Genomic DNA, 24922 nt, shown 5'->3' with positions numbered 1-24922 from the left:
ACCCAGGTAAACTCATTGTATAAAATGATATCCTAAATTCTACGCTAATTTATTCCTCTGCAGTATGGGTTGTCAGTGACAGAAAAGCTGCAGAAGCATTGCATATTCATTGAGAAACTGAGGAAACATCTCTGTATGGATAAAACGCCTTTGGGGCAGTGTCTTTATAACTGTTTTTTCAAGGAAACTGCAGGGGAATACATCTAAGGCTGATTACTGTGGATTAACACTAAATTAGGTCATTAAAATTTCCATGATGCAGTGAAGTTGGAACATTTTGTAGGTCATCAAAATGAAAGCGAAGAGTCCATCCTGCTTGATTTTCCATTATTTCAAAGGGAAATCACGCTGATCTTTAGGTTAATAATTACAGCATCATATCCTGTAAGGATAGATATATACAAGAAAGTAATATCCTGTTGTAGACATGCAACTAATCACAGTAATATTTAAAAACTGTCCTCATATTTTGATAACTCAGCTACAGCTGCCTTCTACTGTAAAGCCTCAAGCCGAAACAAACCTTATAATACTTTTTTCACAAGTTTCATAATATCTTTAAGGAGTTGAAAACTAAACAGTGATTGTTTATTTTTCAGGTATCAGCAACAAATCTGACAATACCTGCAGTTGGCGTAGTGGAAGTTTCAATCAATGGGCACAATGTTTGTTAGATTGTGCTCACCTGCAGATATAAAAGGTTTATAAATATTTCATTGGTGCAATAAAGGCTGCGTCCGACAAACTGACAGTGTTCATTTTGCTTGCGAGGGAGAAATGTTATCTGTTTCCACATGCGAAAAGCAGACAAAATCACCTACAGCAAAAACTAATAAACTTTTAAATGTAACATCCTTTAGAGTTTCTTTTAGCCTTTGCTGTTCAAGTCCAACTTCTTCTTTTTACTATTGCTGGTTCTGTGAAATTACTGAGTATGTTTTTCATTTCAGAGACATAAGGTGTGATGCAAAACATATTTGATGATCCCCAGGTAAACCAGACTGCACTTATTTTCGGACATGATAAAAAATCTGCGTCACAGCTTTCGCACATCATTTACACCATACCTGTGCACCAGTCCTAGAGTCAACGCAACATGCAGCAATTACCAACAATTCCTAATCTTACAGGGTGCATTGGAGACACTTTGCTTGCGTCAGCATACTGGATGCCTGAAATGAAAGGTTAAGATGATCAAACCTACTGTTTGATTCATTTGAATCCAACTGTCTCAATACTTCAGAAACTAAAGTAGTCACTTCAAAATGAAAAAAATAATTTTGACTGACATGAAAAAATATGATCCAGCAGATGACATTCAATTCCAAACCCTTAATAACTGCATACAAACCTCTATTCAGATTGAAATGTACTAAACGTGCCACATGTGCTTCAAAACAATTACAAGGCTTCATATTTCCCCAGATCTGCATGATTTTCTCACGTTTCAATGTTGCAAATATCACCCTTTGAAACATCAAAATACATGGTGATATGGGATATACAGCAACTGAATTATGTTGCATTTCCATCGACGAGTGCCGCTCCACACAGCTCTACTCTCCGCTGGCCTAGGGGTGCGAGAGCTGTACAAAAATGACTCAACAGAAAATTCAAAAAGTCCTGCAGACACAAAAATATATTAGCAAACAAAAAATGATAAACAAACAAAAAAACTGAACGTACTGTAGCATGCACAAAACTGAGGGTAGAAATCACAGCAATGTGAATTACACAACAAACATGCAAAGAAAAAAAAAAGCTGCATGCAAAGAAAAAAAAAGCTGCAAGTAGCAAACGAAGCTGCAAGTTTATAAAAGCTGCAATATGGTTCTACATAATGGAAGCGCTAGAGAGAGACGACCGTCAACTTAATACTCAATATTTAAGCAAGTGAGTAGGCCAACAAAAAAATAAAATAATCGACTTTGAAATTATGGTTGTATATTTTTCTTAAATTTTTAGAATTTAATAATTACATTTTTTAAATTTAATAATGATGCAAGAGAAAATTTAAGAATACAGATAGAAATAACTTATGTCATTAAGCAATCACTTTAGTTTCCAGCCTTTACTTCAATAGCTGGGTGGAGCTAAATGGGGTGCCATGGGTGCCCTTAGCCCATCATTAGCCATCCCTACCTGGTGAACCTCATGTGAAAATAATTTACAAACAGCTCCCCTCTAAACCAGAGGGAGACAGCAGTCATACTCTCAAATATGACTGCTGCCTAAATGTCTTGGTGTGATTTAAGATGTAGTTAATTTTAACACAACTATATACATCTCATTGTTTTTTCTGATGTCATGATGGAGACACAGAAAGTTGACTTCTTCACTAAGCATACTTTCTGTAGAGGATGGTTTGAACTCCTTGGAATTGGGATCTGAATATTGAGCTTTAATACTGATAATTCATGGATCAGAACTCAACGGTAAAACAAATTAAAAAATTATCTTAAACTACCTATGTAAGCATAAAAGGCTGCTAAATGAGACTTGTTAGAAAGCACACAAGAAAGTCTGACTGAAGAAACCCAGCTTTCTCATAACAGAAGAGCAGATTAAAAATTAATATGACTCCCAACAGGAAAGAATCTTGGGACACAGCAAGGAAATGATGCTGTGGCAGAGAACTGCAAATATGTAATTCAACAAAATACTGCTGAATGTGTGTTGCTGATAATGAAATCGATCCACAAAGATATAGTTTTAGATAAAACCAGATTAAGTTACTTTGAATCAAATTAAAGTTTCTAAAAAAAAGTCCTTCTCTTGTAAACAGACCCTGTTATTTTCTTTTACACAGGGAATGAATTTCTCCTAGCCCTGAGTTCAATGGAAATACATTATGGCTAACTTACCTTGGAGCTACTTTTTAACGAGGGTTCAAAGTCAACCACCTGTAGAGGATGTAGCACATATTTTGATGCATGTTGGTACAGAGTTCTCCATCTTACCTGATGACTTATTGCCTAACACGCCTTCACACCCTCAGGAAGGCTCTTCTCCAGGCAGCCTCCTGAGCAAATTCATTTCTAACATCTTTTCAATACCTCCCTCAAACAAAAACCTTTAAAAGAGCATCACTGAAATCATTTCTGGCTTTTACAAATCTTTGAAGTAACTGTGTGTTTCTACTTCTTGAATTTGTTGTAATTTGTCTATTATTTCCACAAATTTTGTTTAACGATGATTGCATCCAGTCCACCTGCATGTAAGAATGATGAAATATATCACTCTCCCCTGCCCGCCTTACATACTTCATGCAAAGAAAACCACAATTAACACTCTAATAATATATAATATTTTTTGTTGTTATTAGCACAATTTCCAGATATTTTTAAAGCATCCTGAACTTCTCCAGATGTTGTGAAATTCTTTACATCCCAGAGATACAGTATGCTGAAATTATGAGCTTATGATCCTGCTGGTGTTTTCTGCTGCTACTGGAGGTGGATTGCAGGTTTAAGTGCACTAGTGAACACCTGTTTGGGTTTAATTATACTGTAGCTACATGTTCTGCATTGAGGCACTGTACGCTGTCACCCCTGGATATTCTGCAGATGGCATGTAATAAATGATGCTTCACTCAAATGGCCAAAATGATTTCTACATTAGTGAGTTATAGCTTCATGCAATCTGTTCCAGTTTACATGTCCTGCTGAGTGCATAGCTAGGAGCTTGGTGAAAAATAGGAGGAGCACCTTTAATGCAAAATGAATGATGTGTTCACCTCTTTAGATATCCTTGCACGTGTTACTATTCTTAGATTTCTCAAAGAAAATGAAAACAGTCGGATTTGAAATTCCCAACTGATGCAAAAACTCAACCACCTTAGATCTTGTTCTCCTGCCCTTGAGGCACACAGAATTTTTTATAAAAGACATTTAGTATAATTAAATCAGACCAGATGGGTTTAAACTGGATTAAAAAAATAGCCAATTAAATAATTTGAAAACATTTTTAGTTTGTCCAGTTTCTTAAATATAAATAGTTCTGTTTCGTGTAGGTTAGTGCTACAGTAAGACAGACCTGTAGGACTTTGGATGCAGTTTCTTGGGTCAGGGTTAGGGTTGATGGACCCTAGAAGTGATCGAAGGCCATTAATTCATAGAAAATATCTGGTACTGTTATTTATTGTTAATCTAAAGCCTTAGAACTGGTCTATGAATTACACAGACTCTTTGATGTATTTCTTCACTCTACAGATCAACAGTAACCTTGTCTTTTTTGGCTACTGAAATTAAATCCAAAATATAAATAACATTGAATCCATAAGTTGCTGCTGAAAGGGCTGCTTGGTTTAGAAGACTCCCCCCAGATAATGAAAAGAAAACATTTTGTATTAAGAGAAAATATTTGTTCTGAAGCATTCACATATTTAAAACGAGTAAAAAGAAAAAAGCACATTTTTCTTTGATATTTAGATAATGTAGAAAATAGAAAGTTTTTCTTTTAACTATAGCTAAAACATGGGCAAAAATACTTTGAGCATTGTTTAAATAATCAATCAGCCAACTGCAGGTTCAGGTTGGGCTGTGAAGCAAGAACTGAAGCCCTGCTCATTAAAAACAAAGCATGCTCACTGCTGAGGAAGAGTCTGGACAACAGAACTCGTTCTCACCTTTCTTGCAGTTTTCTGGACTTTAAACCAGAATCAGAACACGGACAGCAGCCTTTCTATGGATTACATCAGCCTGGGAAAAAAAGGACACTTCAAACATGCAATTGACTGAAATTGTAAGAGAAGTGAGGTAGTTTTTGCAACAGAAATTAACTTTCTAACTACCTGATTTTTGTCCAGATGCCATTTAATTTAAGGAAGTCAAACATCTGATTAAATAAAGAGAGACTCTCTGAATATAAACTCTAGATACAAAGTTCACGGTCACAGCTATGTACAAAACGGTGGTACAAACCAAAACCGGAGCTTTCAGCAATGCTCAGACAGATGTACAGTGTATATTACGCACTTACCAGTGCAAAATATTTTGATTTTATCTGTGCTAACACAAAATAATCACCATGCGAGGTACTGGAGACCAGGAATATATAATATAAAGTCTAAGAAAAAGGTACTTTTCCTAATTCAGTTCTTTGAAGTGACAATTCACCTAGCTTTATGTTATTTAGCAAAAAAGATATCTAACAAATAATTTAAGATTAGAAATGTAATTCTAACATTTTGATTTTTCTGACACAAACTGATAAATTGCTTAATTTAAATGTAATCATCAGAGCAGGTAAAGTTGCAGCAGCTGAAATTAGTGTTAAAGTCAGATTGTTATATAGAAAATGGAAAGATCTTTAGCCTCTTCTATTAGCAATAGTTATCTCAGAGCAGTGTTGAAGCAAGAACGTGACATTTAAAGAAATAGAAACTTTATGAAGGTTAAAGACTCAAAAAAGCTCAATGACCAGCTCCTAATGTAGAATGTAGAAGAAATTCTGTGTCCAGTAGCTTATATAGAGTACAAAAGGCATGGTTAAAACAAGATGCCATTAAAGATAAAAATACAACAGATGATATAAAAAGAGTGTACATAGTGCAAAAGAGCATAAGAAAAGATGTAATGTCCTAGAATGGGTTTCCTTTAGAAATAAAATATCTGCACAGTAAAGAGCTAAGGAAAGACTACACAGTGGTTGTCAAGAGTGAGATTCATATCTAAGAGTTTGGAGGGGTTATAAAGAGACTTTGAGCTTTTCAGACAAACATGGCTGTGATGGTGTTCCTTTGTTTCCCTGTTCCAGGACTTAACACACTGGCCAACACTGATACAACTCTGTACAAGGAGACTATCCAGTTATCAGAGGAGTCAAAAGTATTAATGATCATAAATCAAGTAGAAATCTTACTGTTTAAAAACACTTTTGTAGAAGTTAGATTATCAGATTATGCTTTTTACTAGAGTAAAAGTGTAGAAGTACCATTTTTAAAACTACATAAAACAGGGGTCTTCAACGTTTTCCTGGCCAAGGACTCCCAAACTGATGGCGAGATGGAGCAGGGCCCCTCTAATTATACATATCGAATGAAATTGTGTTATATCAAACTGGTCATTAAGTCAGTCTATTATATATGGAGTGATGTAACTAAAGTAATCTCTCCCTGAGATTATAAGTATTTCTGATTCTAATTACTGGTTGATGGACAGGTGTTGTGAATTAAACGGTGCCCAGCTAGAAAGAGCTCCTGTGTGTCGCTGAATGTGTGCATTGTTGACTGAAAGACATCTTCTGCCTACATTTATCTGTTTAGTACAGTGTGTTGAATTCATGTTAATGTGTATTTAAAGACATTTCAATTAGTTAAAAAAAAATTGCACAAAAAAAAAGTCTAATCAACCAAAACTTTCAGGACCTCCATGCAGTACTATTGTCGAGCCCCAAGGGGTCGCGGAGCCCCTTTGAAGACCTCCGACATAAAGTTTAAAAGTAAAAGTAATGCAGGAAAAAATGTTAAGGGTAGATGCTGTAGTGCACTAGCCTATTAAAGGAAATTTTTTTCTACGATTCTTGATGACAATTTCCTTAGACCCAATTTTTTTAGTTTTATAACTAATGACAATAGTGTCACATTTAACTGCATCATCTTGAAAAACCTTTTTTTTTATGTGGCGAACATAACAAAGTTGGTGCAGCACCTACACCAACCACAAAGACATTAATTGTCTGTATAAAACAAATTTTTTTGATGGTTTTTATTTTTCTTAAATACCGACAGGCCATAACAAAAGTAAGCTTGAATCAAAGAAAACTGACAAGTCTATTTTTAAAATGTAAGGAGTAGAAAGCAGAGATAATTGTTAAAAAATGTAGTTAGTAGAAGTTAAAAGTTGTCTAAAAAATAATTACTCCAGTAAATTAAGGTAATGAGGTATTTCTACTTTGTTACGTGACACCTCTGGTTAAAATCAAGCATACTTTGTTAATTTATGCAGCTGGATACCATTGGGAAGCAAGCAGGGAGGTCCATCTCTGAGAGATAAAATTAGTTTTTTTTTACTGCCTACTCCAAGTCTGATTGCTTTGCTGTTTTATTTTTCCTTAACAAAAACAAATATGTAAAGAAGAGGGATGGTATAACAAACACTTTGGTGGCCCTACCACCTATTAGGTTTCAGGGAAGAGTACACTTTTAACGTACATCTACTGAAAACTACATTTGTAATTTCCTCTTGTTATCTTTATGTGATAGTAAAACATGTTTATTGATCCAAATCACCACAGTGAGCTATAAAGCTAATCTGTAAGACGACAAATACTTTGACACAGCAACGAGATTGACGATTAGATCTAAATGTTCTATGCATAGTTCCCTAGATTAGGTGTGAGGGATTACTGTTGATCGATGGCTGAATGCAATCGGCTGGTTTTCCTTAGACAGAACCCAATTTGACTGCATGATCTAGTTGAATTGTCTCTGTAAAATGTCTTGAGACTACACATTTCTGAATCAAGCTGACAGTAAAAAAAAAATGCAAATAAACAGAATAAACTGTGAATAACTCCAAGCAGTACAATGTTGTGTAATTAGTATTTACACATTATCGTTCATGTCAGTCTCAACTGCTGAAGTTAAAGAAATGTATCAGGTCTGAAACTATTGAGTCTTCATATGAACTTAATTATTTTCTAAATATGAATTAAATAAAGTCTAAAGACCTTAGAAATATTTGAAAATCTCCCTCTGACATTTTAGTTTTACCACTTTCTTACAGCCAATTATCTGCTAAAAGTAAAAGAACTTTAAATATGAATTATTTATACTCAAAAGAATTTTTTTAACTTAGTATTCCATGCAACCATTGAACTATCTGCCTTCTGAGAGCCAAGAGATAGAATATTTATGATACTAGAGTTTTTCCAACCAAACTGAATATACTTAGAACCACTGGACTAAAAACAGGAGAAGAACACCACTGTTGACAGCTAGGAAAATTATTCCGTTATTTTACATGTGGTTGAGGAAGTTATTTAGTAGAAAACAAAGCAAAGTCTTATTTTCAGTATTTTCTCACCAATAAAGGTCAGCTTGGTTGTTTCCAAGAGTTGGTCAAGCTGATGGTGTGTTCTGTGCTTTCTGTTGCAGCGACTTCAGAAACTTTCTCTGACCCCTAAATCCAAAGCACATGAAAGAGTCTATCATATTTGTGTGAATACGATCAAGTTCAGCTTGACAGCCAACAAGAAATATAAATTGATATTGCTGAAAACCTTTATTTTCATTAGACAATTGAGAAGTCATGAAAATTTGTGTAAAAACATTCATTTAAGAGTTTTGGTTCATAAAACATTGGGAAAGATTGGATTCATGAAAAGACAGTAGAGTCTAAAAAATGACATCTTTATGATCTTTTAAGGTTTAAAAATGTTGCATTAAACTAATTTCTCATGAGATAATCTCTGAAGATTGGACTAAAAAATATTCTAGTGAAAACAGAACATTTTGTACATGAATATTTATAGACAAAATAAATGTAAAAACTTCAGATGTTGGCAGTTTTACAGCTTATTTTACTTAACCTGTTATGAAGAGATTTTTTCTAAACGTCCATATTCTATTTGCCCTTAATCTCCAAGAAGTGATGTTCTTCATGGTTGCTTTTGATGAAATGTCTTGCTATCTAATTTCCAAGCACAGGCAGATGCTGACTTCTAGCCAAAGAGCACAATAGTATGTTTCTCTCAGTAACAGCAGCGTTAATTTAAAACTGTGAAAATTGCCAAGGCAGAGGCACCATTAGTCATATGGTTTCTGGGAGACATGTTTTCCACTGAGACATACCTCTAAATGATAGACAGCATTTGGGAACAGCTGCGGAAGATGGTGAGCAGTAGTTCATTTATGAATCCAGACTGTTCAGCATCTTTCCTGTTACAGTGAAATATGTGTGAAGATACAGTAAAGAGTTCTGACATTATAAAGGAGAGATGTCCATTACAGGGTTACCTGTAAAGATTTCAGTCCTATTAGCATATGAAATGAACACTCTTCAAATTTAAGCAGGGCGCTGCTCACAAGTCTGTAAATATTACTCTACATACATTGTACGCAGAATCAAAAAGGATGTCAACATGAGGATGTGGTAGAAAAAGAAAAATAAGAAAAAGTTTCTGTAGAGGAAAGTCTTAGGAGCATGCATCATTCAGGTTTTAAACAGAGCAAAAGACATTAATGTTAGCCTGCTAGGACAGCTAGTATACCCCAGGAAGAGCAACAGACCTAATTTCAAAGTTAAGCTGCTAATTACAGTGGGTATGGAAAGTATTTCTGTTAGGGTTCCAGTTTGTGGGGGTTGTTTTTGTGTTCTTTTTCAGTGTCTCCGTGCATCCACCAAAGGGTGCCATTGCTTCTCTGTCAGCCTGGAGGGCCTCTTTGTTGGTCATTACGGTCGTCGGTCAATACCATCTGAGGAGTATGTGAGCAGCGTACTGTCATCATCTCCGTGCCAGAGTGTTTGCCAGTATTGGGATAACTAGAGATCCACTGCATAAGCCTGGGCCTTCAAGCCTTAGAAGGAATCCGTCCGTCTCGCTGAGGATAGGAAACTATTCACCTAATCACTTCTCAGTCATCTTCAGGAAAACTTGTGACAGTCCGCTCCGCTGTTCCTCTAGACCACCATAAGTCTGCCTGTCCGCCCTCCAGCAAGTAATCTCCTTATCAGAACAAGCCCCCCACAAACAGAAACCAAGGAGCAACCGCAAACTACATAAGTGAGTCCCTCTCTGGCCATTTTTCTGTATCGGCCTGTTTTTTCCCATGGACCTTGAACTCACCACTCTGATCTCTTTCTAGATTTTCCGCTGATTTAGCCGATTTGGATTTTGCGCTGAATTTCTATGGACCTTGAACTCACCATTCTGATGTCTTTCTAGATTTTCTGCTTCTGGTTCACCAGACCGCTGGATTTTCCCCTAGCTGAGAAACCAATAGTTTTAGTCTCTCTGAGCTTTTGTCATTTCAATAAACTGTTAAACTTTTTCCCTGCCTCTGAGTGTGCTTCTGCATGTGGGCTAAACACAAGACCCATAATGACAATTCCAACCCCTTTAAATTGTTCATTACAGCCATTTGGTAAAGTCCATAGAGTTCATTTTATTTGATATGATCATTATATATTTTAGCTTTTCTTTTTTTTAAATAAATTTGCAAAAAATTACATTTCTTTTTTTTCTTTCAAGGTGTGGTGCTCAGTGTACATTAATGAGAAATAAAACTAACTTTTTGATTTTAGCAAATGGCTAAAATGAAACAAAGAATGAAAAATTTAAAGGGATCTAATCAAACAGTCATATATGACTTGACTTGAAAATTTCAATTCATGTCCATAAAAAGTTCTGTGAAAATTGCAACAGTGCCAAAAAAGCCTTACCAAAACCTTAATTTGATTAAGTATTTCCAGCTTAGCATCCATTTTTAGGTTTTATATTGATGTATTGCTATCAATATGTGGAAAATGCACGTCAAAGTTTTTCATTTGTACTAACGGCAAGGTCCCTCAAAACATTGTAGATGGAAATCTATTTTTTTTACCATAAGAACAAAGCAAGGTCAATAATAAGTTGCCTCCAAAAACAATAAAGGTCAAGCACTTTAATATTTTGTTAAAATGCCTCTAGCTTTGATTATGAATTTGCTGTGGGTTTTTTTTTTTTCAACAAGCGCCCGCAATCATAAGAATAATTTCGCCCTGAGTGTTAGATTTATTTTTTTCTGCCAACACCTTGCATTGATGATGACAGAGGTTGACAACTAAAATGCTCTTCCTTTCACAATAAAACATAACCATGTTGTCTTTCTTCAGTATCAACGAAATATTTAAGTGATGGGCCATCACGATCATTCAAGAAGCTTTTCCTGTGACATTTTTTTCTCAAAGACAATGGGTCCCCACTTTCTTTCCACTTTTTGATAATGAGTTGGACAGTTCTCAGTCCACTTAGGTATTTTCTGCCCTCTCCTTAGATGTTTACTTAACGTCATGCCAATGATTTCTGAAACAAACCAACATCTTTTCATAGAATGTGTCATTAGACATGATTAAGAAATAAAAACCAACTCATTGCATCAGTTGTGGTTAAATAACTTGTTGCCAGCTGAAACATAATAGCCCAATCATTAATTATCCACCTATTTGCTTAGTTAAATCCAAGTAGCCAGTGTATGGCTGGTCTTTGGAAATTAGAAGTCATTTTTCCAGTCTGACTGAATTCAAACATAAAAACTTAAATCTGATTAATGAAAAAAAAAAGAAAAGAAAACAAAGGTATCTATGTCTGTATGTAGTTTATGTAAACATATGGTTTCAAATGCATTACCAATCCTGGCAGTTATATGACTAATGTGCCTAACTTAATATGCCATTTAACATACATTAACATAAATATAAGCGGCAACTGCCGATCAATGAAGACTGCCATTTAAAAATATGTGCCTGCAACATTTGAATGTTTGTAAGAGTGGCTGCACCCTCTGAGTTTGGCTGCCTGGTTTGATCTTTTTAAGCTTGTTTTCATCAGTTTTCACTTCTCCCAGAGCGCTCTGTATGTTCCTCTAACAGACTGCAGGCTGTGCAGGCTACGTGGCAGAGCCCAGGCATCAGGATTATATACCAAACAAGGAAAGCCGTTGGTATGCTGGTCCTGAAGGCTCTGCCTCCTACTGTAGCGGCAGTTTGCTTCCTTTATTGGCTCCCTGTATGAGCTTTACTTCTCCTAATGACTCAACTTTCCTTCATGGTGTTCCATATAAAATATGTATGTGGAAGAAAAAGAAAAAGGCTACTTTCAGAAAAGTTTTTTTTTTTAGGTGAAGGCTTAAACTTCATTTTCAGATCATTTTAAAGATTAAATCAATGGAGTGAAACATGAGCAGACTTATTATGCCAACTTTGAAAGTATCACACATGTTGGAGAAACAACTGCTCGGATATTCTTGTCATATCATATTTTTAATTTCTTCTGTGATCTGATGCAACACTGGAATGTTTTGAGAAATATTGTTTGTTCTTTGCTGTAAATCTCTCTAAAACCTTTGCATTCAACACTATGAATCTCAAGTACTAAAACTGAACTCTTACTGTACATTGCAAAAATAATCTAGAAAAATATAACATTCTTAAAATAATTGTATTTACCCTTAATTTGAGCAGGTAGATAAGATTATTTGTCAATGAAATTAGTACTTTTACAATTAAAAATAAGATAGTTAGATAATATATATTTAAAATATTTTTCTTATTTTACCTCCTCTTATTCACTGTTACTGTCAAGTCTTTTGGACAAATGCCAAGAAAACCTATGTTTTTTTTGTGTTACTTTTTAATGTAGGCTTTGAAATATTGGGTCTAAAAACACGTATTTTCAAATCAAAAAGATGTTAGATCAAAAAGAGCTGAAAGGTCACCCCCAGATTTTCTCCCAATGAGGAAAAAAAACTTCAGTGCTAAGCTTGGGCTTGTTGTCCATGTAGAATCAGGCTTCTCACCTTTTCTAATTACAGGATAGCTGCTGGTTGGGTGTTTAGCAGAGAAGGAGCCAATCCTGTAGAGCTTTACAGGATGTCCCAGCCTTATGACAAGCCTTTTTTTTTTTTTTAATGATCAACGGGGGCTACTTAAAAATGTTGCTCTGTGTGTCTGGCTCATACGGGGGAGCAGAGAGCATTAGATTTCAGACAGCTTGGAAAAGCCGACTGTCCCTCTAGAGAGACCCGCTGGATCCAGAGGTGATCACAGGAGGCCACTTCCTCAGCTTCTTTGCAAGTAAGAAGTAAGGCTATCTCTATGTAGAGAGGCTCTTGGTAACTTTAAGGACTTGAGGTATGGTAGAACTTGAAAGGATTTAAAACCTATCCTAAAATCCTTAGAATTGATGACATAGCAGCTGTAATTCAGCAGCCATTCGATCAGGAGCAGCAGAAGGAATAACAAGCTTCTGGTGGTTTGATTGCTGGGTTCAGTCTCTATGTTTGATATTCTGATTAATTTCCCTAATCCCTCAAAAGCTCTATTAGTGCATGTCCTCAATCCTTCCTATTGTCTCTGTATCTGTGGGTTAAATAAGACAATTTTTTTGTTTCTGAAAACATTGTGTAATCAAGGATTTCCATTTCTAAGAGCCAGCTGAAAAGCTCTTCAGAAAAATGGAAAGATGAGAAGATCAGTCCAAGTGGAGTTTTACTGCAACGTGCTACATTCAGTTGCCAGGTAGCAATCCAACAGAAACCCAGAACATTGTTCCCTGTCTGTTCCTCCAGGAAGCACACGATACGGAAAATGGCGCGATCTGGACGACCATCGCTCTCTGTCATCCACACAGGTCTCCTGTTAGCAGTTGTTTTATTACCAGGTGAGACATCATTCAACATGTATGAGCAGATTGAGAAATAGTCTGTTTTTTTAGCTTCCACTATTGCTCACATGTTTAGGGTTCTCCTTAAAACAGTTTCTTAAATGTTCTGGAAAGTAGAAGAGGGACAAAGATGCATCTTAATGCAACTAAACTTAGTCAGAAAAACTTTAGTATCTCTCATTAATCTCAGCATATATACCTGGATAGAAAATATAATATCTTACAACAATTAATGAGAAAAGTCTTTCCAAAGGAAAGTAGCTTCTTTTCATTAGTTAACTTGTATGGTTGGTTCAAGTGATAAATCGGATCCATTTGTTTATGCATTGGGTTGTATTAGAGCTGTTCAAGCAGTTTAGCAAAAAAAATTTATTAAGATTTTTTAAATAATAAAATTAATTTCCTTCAGTATGATTAGACTGTGGCAGAATCCCACTTCATTCCTCTTATCCATTTTTTTTAAAGAGTGTAGGATCTTAAAATGGAGATCCTATAGAGTCTGTTGTACTTAGAAATACACTCATAGATATAATTATATCCTCAGTTTACCTGGTTTAAAAGTTCGATATAAAAATTTATTAAATGTTTGTCAATTTGAATAATGTTATAATTAAAACAGCCATAAACATGTTTAGTCAAATATCCATGCTTTTACTCTAATCTTGTTTAACTTGCAAACAAGCAAAAATGGGACAGTAGAGTACTTTAATATTAAACTGATAATGTCACAGAACAAAACCAGCAAAAGCACCTGAATTTAGTGTATAGTTTGATATATTCTGATATGAGTATTTAATTTGGTATCAATTAATAAACATTGAATAGATCAAAATCACAAAGTGCTTAACAAGGAAACATGAATGAAAATTGAAGAATTAAATGGAGACATTATTTAAAAAGGAAAAACTATGAAGGAAAACACAATTTTAAGAAAGTTGTGAAAATAATAACAACAGTAAAGGTAATGTATTTTTATATTCTGACTCAGCTTGCAAAATGTGTTTGAAGATTATATTTAAGTTAAAATAAAATCAGCAATACATCTAAATTATTTTTTTACTCATGAAAAATAGATGTGATTGTCTTGGTTACCTTTGATTTCTTATCCATGTTCCTTTTGAAGATGAACTTGTGTCATTCTGTGTCCTTACTTCTAAACTAAAAGTTCCTGAGATTGATTTATTAACATCTACCTGTTTTAAAAAAAATATATATTTTTTTCTTTTTACTATGTAACTTTGCATTTTCTTTTTGTAGCAGCCTCTTGGCCAGGTCCTCCTTGACTTTTATCTTATTTTTATCTCAAAATGACTATCCTGGTTAAATTAAAAGGAACCAACCAGATAAATAACCAACTGTTTGCATGACCTTCATGACTTAATCTTAAAGATTCAGATCCAAGCATGATATGTCTTCTACCTAGATGTAACAATCAGCGAGAAAACAATGTCAAAGTTTCTTGAACAAAGGGTCCAGTTTCTTAGTATATTATTTTAAAGCAAAGAAAAACATACTAAGAGAAGTAATGACTGAGAAATGGGATTCAGCCTAAATGGCCTTTAAATAGTTTAAAAACACAGGTAGATTTTGAAAATACATGTTGATTTCAACACATACTGTAGAACTCTGATACCGGAGAGGGGTGTCTATTTTTTTTTAGTAAAAGAAAAAAATCAAATAAATAGATAGATGTTTAAGTCATACACAAGCTGTTGGGACTCAGAAAACACAAACATTTTGCATATGATTAGTTTTGGTTGGATTAAGTGAGAATTGCTACTTTACGGTAAATTAAATCAACTTTGCTTTTTAACCATTTCCTAATTATTTTGGAAAAGCTCATTAGAGAAGTTTGGCATCTCCAAATCTTTATAGATCTATTGAGCCCTTTCTCTTTGAAAAGGAAACATCCTTAAATGTTTTGCTCTCTGGAGCTTCAAAACAGTTGGGGTTAAAAAATATACTAGGATAACCTGGAAATTTGCGCTATAATCAGCCGTCTTGGCTTTTTTTGTTATAGCCATAAATGTTTTCATAAAACCTCTGCAGATCAGAAGACACTCAAGCATGTCCTCTCCCTCCCAGCAGCCACATGTACATTGTATCCATAATTAGTTTGTGTGAGGGCCAGCTCTTTGTAGTTTTACAGGTAAAACTTGAGGAGGCCTCCAGCTATGGCATAAACATCACCGTTTTAGTTCAAAGCTAAACGACGCAGAATGCTTGGGGCCGCATGGAGGAGTGGAGGTGGAGGAGGCGGGGTAGGGGGTGTTTAATTTGCAGGATGCTGCCAGCGTCGGGGCGCCAGAGTTCCAGCACCTGCCGCTTTTCACCCAGCGGCTTATTAGCAACTCAGCATTTTCCCTGATGTTGAGAGAAAGCTGAACATCTGGTTCCTGTTAGCAAATGTTGCTGCTACTAATGTGGCTCCTGTTTGTGTTTGTTACAGAGCTTCTGGGGGCCGTTCCAGTGGGGCAGAACAAGCAGGAGGAAGGTTTGGATTTGTCTGATGTGGCATAAGAAACTCAGTTGCTAAATGTTTTGGGGGATATAAAGCATGAGATTCTACTTTCCCATTAGGCATACATGAACCTCATGCTTTTCAATGTAGATTTATATGAACCCTTAATTCATAGTACCCTTAATTAAATAGTAGGATTTTGTGTAAGTGAATCAATTTAAATAGTGAAATATTATCATGTATGAAACATCGACTCAACACATGATACTATACAAAACTGAACTTTAAGAAAGTAAAACATGTTACTACTAATACAACAACTACTGCTGCTACTACTACTACTACTACTACTACTACTACTACTACTACTACTACTACTACTACTACTACTACTACTACTACTACTACTACCCAAGGCTTTCATTTTGGTTTGAATTTATTTTCTTTTATAATTTTAGGAGAAATGCCCCCAAACAAACAAAATACGACTTTAAACACAAAAACAACAAAATATAATGACGATTCAATCATTAAATTACTTGTGATTCTAAACTTAACACGTATACAGATATCAATAGGTACCTCTAAAATAATCATGCTTTGTTTGAAAACAAAATAAAAACCTTGATCCAATACTATGTAACAGCATTAGGACATGGATAGTAACAAGTTTCTCATTAATCTCCGTTTTTGAACTGTGTATGCTTTATTTTAAATCGTGGTAATGTCAAAATCCCTAAAAAGACAAAGCAGGGAAAACAACTGAACAATATAGTACACAGTGATATGGTTTTAAGATTTTTGATCATTCTCCACACAAAGTTAGAATTTATCAATTGCACCAACAGTTTATCCAGATGTTCTCACATAAATACAACAGACATAAAGAGATAGACGTTTTCCCCTTATGGTTATTTAAGAGCCCAATACGGTACAGATGTTATAGAAACCAATACAATACTGACAACAATTAATAATTTATTGTTTAAATGTTCTGAATACAAGAATACCATTATTAAACATTTAAATATTTTTTATATGCTACATACCTGGCATTTATGTTATTTAAATCAGGCTGCTTTTCTCGTTTAAATACAGAAACAATAAAAAAAAAGACTGGATTGTACTGATTTTGCTGTATTTGACTATATTGAAACAGAATCAAGGTAACATTTCAAATGTCTTCTCTTAAAGTCATGGGGAAGTCATATTTAAATTTCAAATCATTCTGGCTTAAACATGTCTATAAATGTACTTTTATCAGATCAGATTGTCCCAAAAGTTATAAAAATTATATTTAAAAAAAAATCCTGTCGTAAAATCTGTTTTTTTTTTTCTTTGTTATTTTATGCAGGCCAGTTAGTTATACGTCAGCTTTTACACCCAAATTCGGCCAATCACATATCAATGTCATCTGTCATTCTAATTTCTTCGGTCATAAAATCTTGATTCATATGTCATAGCTAATATACGCAATGGTTGAAATAAGAAATAAGAATCATTTACTTTACCATGGAGTTACGTCCCAGTGTTCATGGGGATGGATGTCTGTTTCTTCGGCAGGCATAGAGCTAACAGAACTGGCAGCGTTGCGAGGCAAGGGCTCAAACATATACGGCTGTAAGCCTTCTACACCAAACCAAGCTTCTGCCGCCCTGGCGTCCTCTTCCACAACATCTTCGTCCCCGCTTTCCTCCTCTAAATAAAAAATGTATGATGGAGCAGACTCATCCACGACATCCAACGCAAAACTCTCCTCCTCTTGCATGTTTCCAATGTCCATAGCGTTCCTTGACAGGAACACTAAATGCTACTTGGTCCCAATGTAATTTTGCATTGGGAACCTACTAGCACTAAGTTGCTAACTGCTTAGCAAGATGCTTCTGAGAAAACAGCCACAATCAAACGTGCTTGCGAACCTATCCCCCCCCCCCTTGGTAAATGACCAATCACGTTCACTTGATTCACTTGTGTAAAGTCAAGCACCACTCGAGAGAATTCGTAACTGCAACTGTTGGAACAGCTGCTTCCCTACAACTTTAAAGTGCAGATCTATAAACCAATGATTGGACAGGAATCAATCCTTGGTGAAGACCTTTAAGTGCACCATGATAAACTGATTAAATCAATTCTAGATCAAAACTGTCTGTCTTTTGAAGAGGATGAATTGGAAACCCCCCTTGCAACATGCTAAAGCCGGGCGTTTTTTTGCCCTTTTTGGGGCGACTTTCCAGTTGTGCGAGAATTTTCTGATCGGGCCGGTTTGTACATCGTGCGTAATTTGCTCAGTGTGCATGCCCAAACAAGGATTCTTCTTTTTCTTCTTCCTCTCAGATGTAAACACAGAAGCGTGGCGGGGGTGCAATGTCTTTGTCCAAATACGTTGTCGCCTTTTGTTTTTAGGGCTTTCAGCACAAAATTTCACAAATTGCCAAGGCAGCGCAGTTCACTGTAGTGAGCTTCACATTCCTCTTCTACCAGTTTGGCTTCCAGATAGACGAGTCAGAGTTGCTCCATTTCACTGCGGAGCCGAGTCCGACGTGGTTTTTAGATGTACAGTGTGAGCAGGTAGATCGCATCAGAGCGTCGTGCGGCACATACATCGTGAGCTGTGAACTCACACTGTACGACGAAACCCTGCAGTTTCGTCGTACAGTGTTAGCTGTAGCTGTGTGCAATGATTGAAAAAATCGCACAGTGTAAGCCCGGCTTTATATGGCCCAACATTTATGACTGCATTGCGTGAAAACTGTGTTAGCTTAGCATAGTATATTACTTAATCTTTAAACATTGCAGATAGACTCCAATAAAGGTTAAACTGTTCAAAGTTTTTCTTTTTGTTTTAAGAATTATAAGCAAAGGAAATTTCCTTTCATGGCGTAGCTTACTTGGACATTATCGGTATTTAGCATGAGATAGCACAACTATATAGCACAGGACACTAATTCACATGGTACCATTAGAAAAAAAACAGCTATGTACAGAAATAACTTCACTGTTCCCTTGGCTGCTGGTACCATTTGATCTTATATTTGAGATGCTTTCAGGATTGATCAGACCACTAGCATAACTAATATCAGTTTATTTTGCTTTCTCCCACTTTGGCAGTGTCTGATGATGTGAAAGCAGAGGCCATGGCCAACTTGAAAAAGCTGGTTCGCAACAGAAGGAATGTCCCAGTCATGGCAGTGCCCCAGTTCAGACGTGTGCCTGACTTCTGGGCATGGTACAAGCACTTTATGGACACCCACAACCAGGAGGGGGTGAGTTCAACATCAATTATTCATTTTTACCCTGGACAACATTATGAAGTGCCTAATTTATCTCTTAAAAATCCATCAACTTGCGACTTTGGTTGTATATGAGAATACTGTTTTTTTTTCATTAAATGCACTAAATGAATAATATTAGACAGAATATTTCATCCTTCTTATTCAGTTCAGATTACAACAGCAAATGATTTATTAATCTGTCTCTATCATCTTTAAATATTTAAAAGATTTCAGGGTTTATAGCTGTCATATCTCTGCTTTTTGCTTTGAATAAAGAACAGATCAAAAAGAAAATGTATTAAGTTATAAAAAAGTTCAAAAAAACGTATTTTAAATCCTATTTTAGTGGATTGTAAATTGTTTGGCCAATCACAATGGTAATTTGAGCTGCTTTTGCCCCTGTTGTTCAGGTGGAGGATCTGGATCGTCTGTATCTGGCCTATTTGCAAAATAAGCACAGGTCGGAGGAGGGGCCAACCTTTAACCACTACCTCAAACACCTCAGTGAAATCTACAAAACCTGTGCTGATTCTGATGACCCAGAATGCATAGCTGAGCATACCAGCAAGCCCAAAGCCGCCGTGGTCATGCCTGCACCTTTGAAGTCTGCTCCTGTCAGGATGTGCAACCCCTATATTGACCCATACTGCCTCTACCCTATGTCCTCCAAAGCTGCTGTCCCCGTGCGTGAACCGGCTCCAGCCAAGGTACCAGCCCCCATCCTTGCCCCGATGCTGCCCATGCCTCTGAAGGGCCCTGCTGGTTACTACTATGGTCCTGTTTTGGAGCCCTTCCTGACCGCTGAGCAGAGGTCCGAACTGCTCAGAATTTGCCAACCTGACGACGTCGAATGCCTGCAGTACCACCTAAGAGCAGCGTTCGGGTACCGCCCAGTGCTGGGTCCATCTCCATCCTATGCTGCCTTGAAATGTGACCCAAATGACCCGTACTGTATGCCCCCTCTGGTGCAGAAGGCCCCCACTGGTTTCTACCATCTGATGTACCCCAGCTGTGACCCATCAGTGGATCCTCTCTGTGTCAGTAACGTTGCAGCTCCTTCTCCCCTTGCTGCTAGGGAGGCACCCAAAGAGCAGCACTGCAACCCTCTCTTTGATACAGGCTGTAACCCGCTGACTGCCTCAAGGCTCTCTAGCCTCACTAAACCTGTCCTGGAGTACGTCCCCAAGCATGCACCTCCTTCGGCTACTCAGAACTGTGACCCACGAACCAACCCGTACTGCATACTGGTAGCTGCTGCTGCCCTGCGCAGGCCTCCGCCACAACTGCCCGAGCACCAGGTCTGAATCCAGTCCTGTTTTTAGATTTCAATACCTTCTCTTGAAAATCCTGAATAGTCATGCTAACATTAAGCTTATTAAAATATGTAAGAAAATAAAAATTTGTTTTGCTGAATACTTTTAATGTCTTTCTTAGTTATGAATCTGTTTTGTTTTGAAAAAAAAAAAATGAAATCAATCAACCAGGTCCGCTACCAGCTTGGCATCCGTGGCAAGACCAAGGAAGGCTATGACTGCTATGTGCACTATGACAAGGATTGCACTCCAGTCAAGCCTGGCTCTGAGGCTCCAGAGGCACCCTTCTGTCATCCTTATGATCCAAAATGTGGAAAGTTCACACCGCCTGCCAGCATAGAGGCTCCAAAACCCGGAAAGGACGGCATTATTCTCCCAGATCCCGACTGTGACCCTGAGTACGACTTCAACTGCCGATTGCGCCGTGCCGAACCTGCCGCCTCTGCTGATGAACCCATCACAGATAAAGAAGATGCTGCAGACGAACCTGCCAAGGAAGCTGCTGTCCACCAATCTGCTGCCCCATGCTTTGAGGACTTCCTCAGGAGTGTCCTTAGACACCAGTAAGGCTCATCATTAGCTTTACAGCTGTTCAACTGGAACTTAAGTTCTAAAAAAATTCCATACAGACTTTTAAAGCCAGAAACTTTTTACACCATCATCAAGGCCTTACCAATATTTTAAAATGAAATCTCAAAATAATGCAGTTTCCAACAGCAAGGCAGACAGTCTGAAGATTTTGTACTTTAGATCAAAGATGGAGACAAGCAACATACACTGCTGCATTATGATCAAATTGTGCATTAAATAATTCATGTTTGGATGTTTGTAGAAAATAATTTTATGTATAGATGTGTAAAAGGGAAGTAGAGTTAGTCTGAAGCTGTGTTATCAGGAGCAATGTTCTGTTGTAAATTACCCACATTGTAATTATTTTTGTTTTCTTCAGTTTTCTGGTAACTCAAAACTGTTAAAACATCATCTGTTCCCTTTGGTTACTAAGTAAACAAAGTTAATTTACCAAAAATAAAAAGAATGAATTCATTTTCTTCAAATTAAATAATCTGCAAAGATCACAGACACACATGTTCAGTGGCTAACAATAATAAAAAAAAACAATATATTACACATTTGAAACTTTGTTGGAGAGAGTTTATTTAGTAACATTCATTTCAGAGCGCTGTCCCTTAGCTGTTATGAATAATACGCAAAATGTTAATGCAGCAGATGGTCTGGCCTGTTGGGTGCTCAACAGTTTGTGCTCAAAATGACTTCAATAAAATCAGTATGGCTCATTGTTACTTCTCCGTGGTTACACCAAACAAATGTTGCAGGTATACTTTGTAAATAATAACCCCCAATGTGTTACAAAAGTTTTAACACAATTAATATAAGCGTTAATTCATCCGTGTTGCATCATCTATTGTTAAACCCCATCAAAATGAATGTAATTTAGTGGAATTTTGTGTGACAGACTGACACAGGGTAACACATGACTGTAAAGTTGAATTGAAAGGAAACTTAGGATCCAAAACTAGGAGACACCGGGTAGAAACATATATCAGGGAATGAAGAGAATACAGCACTGAGTAACAGCAGAGGATGAGTATATATGAAAGACAGAACAAAGAGTGGAGTAATCAGTTAATTGGGAGCAGGGGTGGACAGAAACAGCTAGAGGGGAACTATAAGGGGAAAGGAAACTAGGGGCACTAGGGGGCAACAAACAGTAACCAGGGAAAAACAAGTATAACTGTAACTAGAAAATAATGTACATTTTGGCTAAAGGGGAATAAAACTAATGACTACAAATAATGAATGACCCAGGGGAAAACTAGAGGATAAGATAAGGGACTAAAGATAACTGAAGCCATGGAAAACATAACCTAAAGATAAGAGAAAGATTAACTAACTAAAGCTAGACCAAGGAATAAACAATACCAAAAATAATGAAAAGAGATAACACAGAAGAGTAAAACTAAGAATCCAAAAACTGATATAAATATTGACAACATAGAATAAAAAAAAGCATAAATGAGAACCCAAAATTAAAAACCCGAACCAAAAAGTCCAGAATGGCAGATCAGGGCAATAACAAGTTTTCAACATTTAGTACAACTATAAATCCTGTTTGCATTTCAATTAAAGTCTAACATTTTAATGAAATCCAGTTTAACCACATCCTTTTGAAGACAATAAACATATAAAAACAACAACCAAAAGAATATATATCAAGCTTTGCACATTTCACTGTTCCAATCATCATCTGAAAAATAGAAAATGGCACAAGGAGCCTGAAGGCTCAAGGTGACTTTTGAGGATCTGCAGAGATCCACTGCTCCGGTGAGCCATGCACTCTGGTAGGCTTTATCGAATAAAGTGCAGCAGAAATATGTCTGCAAGGCAGTGTTAGTCAGAATCCACACAAAATGCTAAATAAATTAATTGAGCGCTACTAAATTACAAGAACAAACAAGAGCAATTGTCATGCAGCAGAGTTGTCAGCTGCGAGTAATATACAGTTTGCATTTAAGCCTTTCAGTTTATAATCCCAACCTTGTTAAGAAGAAACTTTTTATACATTTTTGTAAGCCTTTACGAGAAACGAATGGACCTTCTTGCTGAGTTAAATATACAAAAAAGTTTACTAAGTGTACATTTTTTCACAATTATCTCAACTCTTTCGCACAATAGGAGAAGTGAAACCAATGTGAGCAACTGGGAATTTCAGGAATCACTAGCCTCATTTCTATATCACATTAAAATAAACATTGCAGAAAAAGTTGTAGACAAAGGAGATTTGTAATGTCTTCATCTTTGGGCTTGAAAACTGCTTGAGAATTTCCTTGGGCATTTTGTTTTACACAATCACAATTTATTGTTGTAGAGTTGTGCGTCAGTACAACATTCTCCCCAGCATGTAATGGCAGTACAGCGCATACAACCAGCAGCTCCAACCTGCAGATTGTTTAAAGTCATCATACAGTGCAATAGTATGAAGGGTAAAGAATTTTTACAAAATGGAAAAAGGGGTCTCTTTTCCTAAATACTTAATTAAACACAAGTTGAATAATTATTTTGCAACAAATACATGAGTACATTGCAGTATTGTAAACTACAGCTGGGGGCTAATAAAAAGGCAGGTTTCTTTCCGGGTCCATTGACCAACATTTCAGAAGGTCCTGCAAACATCTGGGGCTGAAACTTTTTAAAAACAGAAAGGCAACGACCTATCAGATTAATGACAACCTGAAGACAAGCACTCCAGAGATCCCGTATGATGCAACTTCCTGTACACTAAAGTATGGAGCTATTTTGTTATACCTGATTTAAAATTCTTGAAATTTTCCATAGATGATCTCATAAACAGGTAAGATTACAATTCTGTTACTTGAGAGGATTGCTTTGACTCTTTATAATAAACAATTGTTTTATTGACATAGTTACTTTAGTTCTAATTATGGATTCTAATTTTCAAGATTTAAAGAGGAGTTGTCTTTCTTACCCTTTCCCCAATCACTGTACATTTTCGATGCTGTGTGTAGAAACAAAGGACAAATATTGTAAAAGCTCTTTGCAAGACATTAAAGTTTGATGACCCAAGTAAACCTGAAACTTTTGTGTCATTGCAGTCAATGTGATTTACTGTGCTGCCACCGTGCTGCACCATGAAGAGCTAAAATGACGGTTTGCTTTTTATGCCTGAATTATGCCTCATTTAAATTTTATTTTTGCCGTGCTGAAATAAAAAAGCTTTTGTGGTTTTCAGAGTTAAGGGTAGGAAGTTAAAGAAAAAGTTTGAAGACACTTAGTTTCATTGACATAACAAAATATAAAGAAATATATTTTTAAAAAGCATTTTTTAACTCAACAACTTTCTGTTGCTGTGCCTTTTTCATTTTCTTTTTAAATCAGTAAATTAAAGTAAATTTAAAAAAAATGTCACAACACCTCTTCTAAGTGCTAATGATCAGAATGAGTACATTTCTGTATTCAGGATCCCATCTGGGATTCTCCAGTCTCAGCTGGTTCAAAGACACGAAACCGTGACCCCTGTGTTAGCATCTGCACATGCTCTTTCTTCCTGTTCGTTTTTGGATTGATTTAAACATATTAGTTCTCATACTTAAATCATAGGATCTGATATCAATACCAAATACTTTAGATATACTGATTTATTTCAGGTTTAAAGAGAAAATAGGTATTTTCTGTTAACTTGAAAAATATATATATTAGATATTCTGAATATTAATCAGATATGGTAAGGCCATGTTCTTTTCTCTTTTTGTAAAGACCTCTGTAACAACATATGTTTGCATTGTTTCCAATGTAAAGTTTGCTTTTATCGAGTCTTCTGGTCCTGATCTTGAAACACATGATGAAATCCAATATTTTACTAATTTCACTATGGATGGATTGATGCGACAAATGCTATTGCTCTACTTTATTTAAATACAAACACTGATTTTTATCTTGTTTTGTTTTATCTTTTGTATCATAGGTTTTAATGA

At 36.2% G+C, this 24922-nt stretch overlaps 1 protein-coding gene across 1 annotated transcript; it reads left to right on the top strand.

The window, feature by feature from the left end:
- The first annotated feature begins 12621 nt into the window (after positions 1 to 12621).
- and2 (actinodin2) lies at positions 12622 to 21709 on the top strand. The gene is made up of 6 exons (XM_038295986.1): positions 12622 to 12776; positions 13271 to 13362; positions 15815 to 15859; positions 18932 to 19089; positions 19509 to 20396; positions 20583 to 21709. Exons 2-6 carry the CDS (start codon positions 13290 to 13292, stop codon positions 20976 to 20978), a joined length of 1560 nt encoding a protein of 519 aa, XP_038151914.1. The 5' UTR covers positions 12622 to 12776; positions 13271 to 13289; the 3' UTR covers positions 20979 to 21709.
- Positions 21710 to 24922: the final 3213 nt, after the last annotated feature.

This window comes from Cyprinodon tularosa, unplaced genomic scaffold (assembly GCF_016077235.1).
Source record: "Cyprinodon tularosa strain WSP-4 unplaced genomic scaffold, ASM1607723v1 ctg364, whole genome shotgun sequence".
Classification (NCBI taxonomy): domain Eukaryota; kingdom Metazoa; phylum Chordata; class Actinopteri; order Cyprinodontiformes; family Cyprinodontidae; genus Cyprinodon; species Cyprinodon tularosa.
This window is presented reverse-complemented; position numbering and strand designations above follow the sequence as displayed.

What these genes read in the sequence shown, in the direction of transcription:
- and2 (XM_038295986.1), top strand. Translation starts at nt 13,290, where the DNA reads ATGGCGCGATCTGGACGACCATCGCTCTCTGTCATCCACACAGGTCTC. An exon ending in ACACCCACAACCAGGAGGGG is followed by an intron (nt 19,090 to 19,508) that starts GTGAGTTCAACA and finishes CCTGTTGTTCAG; the next exon opens with GTGGAGGATCTGGATCGTCT. An exon ending in CACAACTGCCCGAGCACCAG is followed by an intron (nt 20,397 to 20,582) that starts GTCTGAATCCAG and finishes TCAATCAACCAG; the next exon opens with GTCCGCTACCAGCTTGGCAT.